Source organism: Myodes glareolus, chromosome X, assembly GCF_982192425.1.
Source record: "Myodes glareolus chromosome X, mMyoGla1.1, whole genome shotgun sequence".
Taxonomy (NCBI): Eukaryota; Metazoa; Chordata; class Mammalia; order Rodentia; family Cricetidae; genus Myodes; species Myodes glareolus.
The window spans coordinates 29,352,831-29,360,434 of record NC_142053.1 but is presented as its reverse complement, the minus strand read 5'-3'; the positions used below and the strand labels follow the sequence as shown (position 1 = coordinate 29,360,434).

The window sequence follows — 7,604 nt, the reverse complement described above, 5'->3', positions numbered from 1 at the left end:
CAAACACAAAGAAGTTGTGTTAAACTCAATATTTTTTTAGTCTAGAATTCCGTTTTCAAGCCCTCTCAGGTTTTACATGGATTTAGTTGACAATGTTGGAGCGCCGATGCTTTCAGAGAAGGCATGCTCAATCTTCCCAGCCGGCAAGCTAGCTTAGTCCTAAAATACAACATAGAAACTGTATTAGAGAAATCACTACTTGGCCTATTAGGTCTAACTTCTTATTCGCTAACTTTTTTTTTTTTGGTTTTTCGAGACAGGGTTTCTCTGTAGCTTTGGAGCCTTTCCTGGAACTAGCTCTTGTAGACCAGGCTCGCCACGAACTCACAGGGATCTGCCTGCCTCTGGCTCCCGAGTGCTGGGATTAAAGCCGTGTTCCTCCACCACCCGGCATTATTGGCTAACTCTTACATATTAAATTAACCCATTTCTATTAATCTGTGTAACACCACGAAGTCATGACTTACAAGCAAAGTTCCAGGACGTTTTTCTCTGGCAGCAGATCCATGGCGTCTTTTTCACTCATCTTTCTTCCTCCCAGCATTCTGTTCTGTCTTCCATGCCTACCTAAGCACTGCCCTATCAAAAGGCCAAGGGACTTTCTTTATTCATTAACCAATGAAAGCAGCACATAAACAGGAGGATCTCTTACACCCCCAGATGACCTGAACCTGATCTGTGGGATCTGCATGATGGAAAGAGAGAACTGATTTTCCAAGTTGTCTTCTGACATCTAAACAGGTGCTGTGACATGCACAACATGGTCCAGGTCCATACACACATGACAAATAAATTCAACAATTAGAAGGAATCCTCATTTACTTAGCTACTAACTATGTAGGTATTTGACAATGTTTTTGTGTTTATGGATGTTGATGTTCACATTTATAAGTAAAAATATTTGCAGTAAGATATCCTTAGTAATCTTGCTAGCTTCCCTAATATCACAGTGCTCTAGGATTCTACAATTAAAAGGAAGAAAGAAAAAGTTTGCATTTGTGCGAGGGGACTGGAGAGATGGCTAAATGGTTAAAAGATTTTGTTCTTCTTTAAGAGGACCAGAGTACAGTTCCCAGGATCCACCTCGGTAACCACCTATCTATAAGCTGAGCTTCAGGAGATCCAGTGATCCATGTAGGCATCCATAAGTATGGTCATACCCACTAATAATGACTTTTTATTAAAAAGGATCTTTAAAAAAATCTAAAAATCACAATTTTTTGATTTCTTAATCTGTAACTTTAATTCCTTGTGGTTGGACTTTTCCTTCTAGGGCCTTGGATGGGCATAGATTATATATAAGCAAACGTAATTTTGTTTTCATCATTCAATATCTTTCTATCTTTTGTAATTTATAATTTTGCTGAGTATAGTAGTCTGGCATGTGTGGTCTCTCAGAGTTTGTAGCACATCTGTCCATGCCCTTTCGGGTTCTAGAATCTCCAGTGAGAAGTCGGGTATAATTCTCATAGGTTTGCTCTTAAATGTTACTTAGTCTTTTCCCTTTGTAGCATTTTATATTGTGCTTTTTTTGTAAGCTCTTTCATTTGATTGTTATGTGTGCTGAGGGATTTTTCTTTTGTGATCTTTTCTGGTCCAGTCTATTTGGTGTTCTGTATGCTTCTTGCACCTTTATAGGCATCTCCTTCTTTAGGTTGGGAATTTTTTTCCTCTATGATTTTGTTGAGAATATTTTCTGTGTCTTTGACCTGGATTTCTTCTCCTTCCTCTGTTCTTATTATTCTTAGATTTGGTCTCTTCATACTATCCTAAATTTCCTGGATTTCTTTGTGTCAGAATTTTTTAAATGTGCTTTTCATATTTTTTAAAAGCATTTTTCATATTTTTTTAAAAAAATCTCTTTCATTTGACGCATCAATCTCAGTTCATGTGCTTCAGTTATGTAGCAATACTCAGGGCCTGCTCAGTTAAGATTTCTCAGTTGTAGAGGAGACATATTTTCTTCTGGTTGTTACTGCATTTATACACTGATGTCTAGGCACCTGGGTGTGGGGAAGATTGTAATACTAGGTGCTAGAATGTGGTCTTGATTTGCTTTTTTTCCTGAACTAGTGGCCTCTAAAGCTGACCATGTCCACTTGGTTCTAAACCCATTCTCTGAGCTTCTAGTCCTGGGTGGTGGGTGGGGGTCACAGAAATTCTTACATGTTCACTCGAGGATCCTGGAGTCAAGTGTGTGCCTTTCTCCCATACGCCATTCCAAATTATCTAGCACTTCCACACAATCCACCTGTTAACTCCTCCTTACAAGCTAGAAGGAACGGGCACCATGCAGACAAGCATTAAAGCTCATTCTGGAAGAATGGCCTAGGAGAAAGATTTAACTCCATGCTACGTTTCCACATCCCTGTTCAGTCTCCCTCAGGTCCTCCTCGTTTGGGCCACACCCATCCTTTGTGCACTGAAACAGACAGCACCAACCTCAGCAAGTGGGCAGAAGGGCCAGCGCAGCCAGTCAGGCAGCAGTGAGTGGAGGGTGCACAATTCAACAGCTCCTGCATGCAAGCAAGCGCCTGGACGTCGAGCATGAAGAACTGGGCAGCATGCTCGGACCTGAGCATTGACACATTGACGTCACCCTTTCCTCAGTCCTCTCATTGTTTTGTCTGTAGCAGTGCCGAGATTCTAGAACTCGAGGTCACTCATTTTCGGGACCCCAGTCTGCCTGTGGCTCACAGTTGGAGTCATGGCCAAGAAGCTTTATTATGAGTTTCAACTCAATACTACGCAAGATTATGGGCATGAAATAGTGTATGAGGACGGGGTTGTGGCCTCCTCCTCAGCCGCAGCCAAGGAAGCAGTTGGTGGCCTTTGTGGATGCTGCATAGGTCTCCCATATATCAGACTCTATGACAGCATCCAGGGCCAGGATAGCGAGAGGGACTCTGAGGAATGTGATGCCAATGTGGGAGAAAACAGTGGCCACCCGGAATGTTCTTTGGAGCTTGACCCAGAAGATCTGAACACCTCAGCGGCTGGTGTGGCAAGGATTCCTCAGAGGCACCAGGGTCCTCAAAACCATTTCCGTTTCACAAGGTGCCAGATCCAGAAAATGGAACAAGTCTTTAAAAAATCCCAGTGCCCAGATTTGGCTGCCAGGTATGTGGTTTGGACTAAGAGCTCCCCACCCTCCCTGGCCTCTGGCTCATGTTGAGGTGTCCTTTTTCGCTTCAAGGCCCTATATTCCCTATCGCCCATCTCCAAGTCACAGGGGTCTTCTCCTTTGGTGGTGGGTACGGGAGGGAGCCCTGTGTGGGGGCTGAGCTCAGTAACAACATGTAGTGTTGGCGTGAAGCAAGTGTCCCTAGTCCACACCTCTCATTACGAGTCATATTTTAATTTCTGTGAAATATAGAGACCAGAGCTTAGTGGGCCCAAACAACTTATTAGAATCAAGTTCACGAGTGCTAGGGCTTTATACTGTGTTTGGTGACCTCCCCACCAGTAGTCTCCTCATCTTTTCAGGGACTGTGTACATAACCATCAACTCCTTTTGGGTTCTTTTTCCCCTCCTCAGTGCTCTTTTCTTTTCTTTTTCTTTTCTTTCCTTTTCTCTTCTTTTCTTTTCTTTTTCTTTTTCTTTTCTTTTCTTTTCTTTTCTCTTCTTTTCGTTTGTTTTGTTTCTTTCTTTCTTTTTCCTTTCTTTCTTTCTTTCTTTCTTTCTTTCTTTCTTTCTTTCCTTTTTTGATATTTTCGAGAGAGGGTTTCTCTTTACCTTTTGGAGCCTATCCTGGAACTAGTTCTTGAAGACCAGTTAGCCTGAAACTCACAGACAGCTGCCTGCCTCTGCCTCCTGAGGGCTGGGATTAAAGGCCTGTGCCACCACTGCCCGGCCCCAAGTGCTGTTTTTAAATTAGCATTCTTTGCTCAGAATAGACTTTGACATTTATTTTTAATTTTTGAAAGTTTGTTAAAATTATTTGTCTCTATCATTTAGAAACTTTTGCAGGAAATTAAGACATATCAAAAGTAAGACTGCCTCTGAGAATGAAAGTTAATACCGAGTGTGAGGGTAGAGGATGGTGATATTGTAAAAGGCATAGAATTCATATATGACATTGTATTGCATGTAAAGCAGAATGATAAACATCCGTGGTTGTCTTTACACAGGGAAGAACTTGCGAGAGCTCTGAACGTGCCTAAAGACAAACTGAAGGTCAGTGAATACAAACACAGCAATTGGACAGACAATCTATGGCCTTCTTTAGGGTTAGCTAGCCTTAACCTAGGCACTTTTAAATGAATGGAATTCATTTTTCCCTCTTTGAATGTTTGATTTTTGGCACAGGGTTTGTCTATGTAACCCTTGCTGTCCTAGAACTCGGGGTTCTTTTGCCTCCAGTCCCCCAAGTGCTGAGATTACAGCACCTGACAAACTGAGCTGTATTAACTCTATTTTGACATTAATTGAAACAACACTACATAAAAGGATCATCATATCTAGGTGGAAAACTCTCATAGCATTTGTTGTTCACTGTGATGCAATTCTTGACCCTCAGCTGGCCAGACACTTGGCCTCCTACTGAAATACTCCTTGCCCCTCTAACTCTTTGATTCTTCCCGTCTTTCTGTTTTGTGTCTGGAATATCAGGTTAAAGTACTACACTGCATAAAGATAAAAATGATCATATCTTGGGACGATGGTAATACATAGTGGCATCCCTTAATGTTAATTTTTCTGGCATTCTGTGTTGTGTCTAGTCAAACACATTACCAACAGTTATATAAGGATTGAGTGGAGGTAAGGACTGATAGGTATGGAAGAACAACACTTAAAACACAAAGATTAATATTGGGCAGGACAGGATTCTGGAAGTCTCACTGAAGCAGAGATAGTATTCTTCATCCTGATGCTGGAGAACTTTGTATAACATGAAAGAATATGCTGGTCAGGTTTACCATGGGTGGAAGTCCCTACTGAAGTGTTTATAGTGCGGGAAAAAGACAAAATCATGGCCCTATTTGCAGAGGTTGACACACAGCCGGGGCTTGCTTTTGTGAGCTGAGTAGGAAGTTCCATGTTAGATGCCTTAAAGTGAATTTTTTTTCTTGGCTCTGAGGTTGGAAGCCAATGCTAAAACACTCTTCTCTCCCTCTGATTTTAGGTGTGGTTTGCCAACCGAAGAGCCAAAGAAAGGAAGAAGAAAACACTCGTCCGGTAGAAAACACACCTCCAGTTGAAGACATCATTATACTTAGAGACATAGAAGAAGATTCTTCCTAGAATGGCATCATCCTTTGTTCAGGAGCCAAATGACTAATTGGTGACCCATGTGCCCATTGTTAAGCTTAACTAATATTGAACACTCTTGTTAACAATAAAAACATAACCTCCACATACTTTCTGGTATTTTGTAGGCTATGAGGTACACTCTTCAGGAAATTCCATTTAAACAGAATGACAAAGTCTAGTTTCATGGGGTATCATTTCTAAGTCATGAGTGTTGCTTGCAAAGATGAATATTCCCAATATGTGGTGATTGGGAGACAGTGGGTCACATAAGCCTTCTAGATTCAGGCTCACTTCATCCTTTGAGCAAGAGATTCAGAAGTAATCTTGCAAACAAGAAATCTCAGGAGAAGCTGGCACAGATGATATTGATGGTTTGAATGCATTTTACTTGGGGGATTGTACCATTTTTTCCTCATAATGAAAATAGATTTTTTTTTGTCATATCCTGGTTATGGTTTCCCTTCCCCCTACTCCTCCCAGTTCCTCCCCACTTACCCTCCCATCTGGATACATTCCCCTTGTATCCCATCTGGATACATTCGAAAAAGAAAAAGCCCAGGTGGGTGGACAACGCCCACAGGCCAGCCTGGACCGGCTGAAGACATTCATGGGCAGAGAGGGTCACTGTGATGAGCAAATGTGTGGTGGAGAGCCATGCTGCTGCTGGGGCCATACAGATCTGGATGACCTAGGCTGCCACAACTGCCATGATGACATCTGAGCCAGAGACGATGCACAAGGCCATGTCTGGATCTGTGGTCCTGGTGCAGCTGAGATTTGTGATGATGTCTCTGGTCTATGTTTCCATAGAAGGTCATGCATGATGAAAGCCAAGGGCCGTGCTGAGCCAGCCCTGCCCTTCACTAGCCCTGGCAAAGTTGTCCCTGAACCATGCTAGACACTGTGGCAAGAGAACTGACCCTGACACTCACGGCCGAGCTGGTCCCAGTGGCCCAGACATGGAGGCCTGGTCCCTGCACTCAGGAGAGATGACCCCACCCCTCAACACAGACATGCAACAGCTGGCCCTGATGGAATTGGCGTAGGAGAGCTGGCTCCACTGATGACCTGAGGGGGCGGCTTGAGGACCAATACTGACCAGGTTACCTACCTCCCAGGGCAATATCAGGGCTTTGAGTTGGCCCACTATAGCATCTACCCATCTAGGACCTGCTGGCACATGTGAAGGGACTGGTTCTGCAGGATCTCCCCGACTTGGGGCAGCTGCGGGATAGTGGAGAGGAGTTTCAGTCAGGGTCCAGATACCAGAGACCTTTAACCAGACCGATGACTCATCAAAGTGCACGTTTTCAGGCGGATCTGATTGGACAAAACGGTATACTGCATGTCAGACCACGGGTCCCAAGGCCACTAAAATAATTGGAGCAGCACGAAAGACAGAGGAGTGAAGTGGGGATTTTTGTTTGTTTGTTTGTTTTGTTGCTTGGTTTGGTGTTTTTTTAAATTTTCTTTTCCGGGAGGGACACCACAGGGGAAAAGTGAGGATATAGAGGGACTGGGAAATGAGCAGAATTGGGATGCATGTTGTGAAATTCCCAAAGAATCAATAAAGCAATTGCATATATCATATATTATATGTAGAATGTATACAACCGTATAGTCTTCTAAGGAGTAATAATAAAAGAAAATATAATAAGGAAAATAGAAGCTAACACGTTAAAATTGAACACAATGTTGTGGGTCTGGGATCACTCAGAGATTCACCCTGACCATGAATCAATTTTAATAAGAAGAGGCTTGATCAAATAAATAACAGTGCTGTATGCTCATGACTCCAGGACTTAAACTGAGAGCTCTCCCTAGATTTGGTCCCTGGACCGAGTGATCCAAGGCTTATAGAGACAAAAATACAAGATTACAATATATTGTACTGCAAGTAGACAGGGTCTAATTGTAACATGTATGTCTTGCAGTTGCAAAATCTTAGGGAGTTGAATGAAGCCAATCGCTCAGTTTCTTGACTGTTCTGCTTTGCCTTCCTTTCCCTGTCATAAAGTCAGGCAGATCACCAAACACTAGATGGAGAGGAATTTTTGTTCATTTTTTAAAGCATGATTAGGTCTAGAGTCATAAGTCAAATCCAGAGGGGGCTTTTTAGAAAAGTAGACCAGCATAAAATAATATTCCAGTATTATTAATATCTTAACAATATTCAGATCCCTGTAAATGGAATCCAGTAGCCAGAAGGAGACCTGGTTATCAAGGTAGCCAGGGCAGACAGGTAGGGCATCATCTCCTGTGGCAGTAACCTCAGGGATAGTCCTTCCTTGCTGGATCTTCCCTTCATCTCTTCCATCACCACGAGGGTCTGGGTTCCCCCAAAGGGCCT

General features: G+C 42.8%; 1 protein-coding gene across 1 annotated transcript; it reads left to right on the top strand.

The window, feature by feature from the left end:
* Nucleotides 1–2,506: 2,506 nt before the first annotated feature.
* On the top strand, nt 2,507–5,357 carry LOC148117246 (retinal homeobox protein Rx2-like). Its single transcript, XM_087903002.1, has 3 exons — nt 2,507–3,120; nt 4,132–4,177; nt 5,127–5,357. Exons 1-3 carry the CDS (start codon nt 2,708–2,710, stop codon nt 5,181–5,183), a joined length of 516 nt encoding a protein of 171 aa, XP_087759128.1. The 5' UTR covers nt 2,507–2,707; the 3' UTR covers nt 5,184–5,357.
* The last annotated feature ends 2,247 nt before the right edge of the window (nt 5,358–7,604 follow it).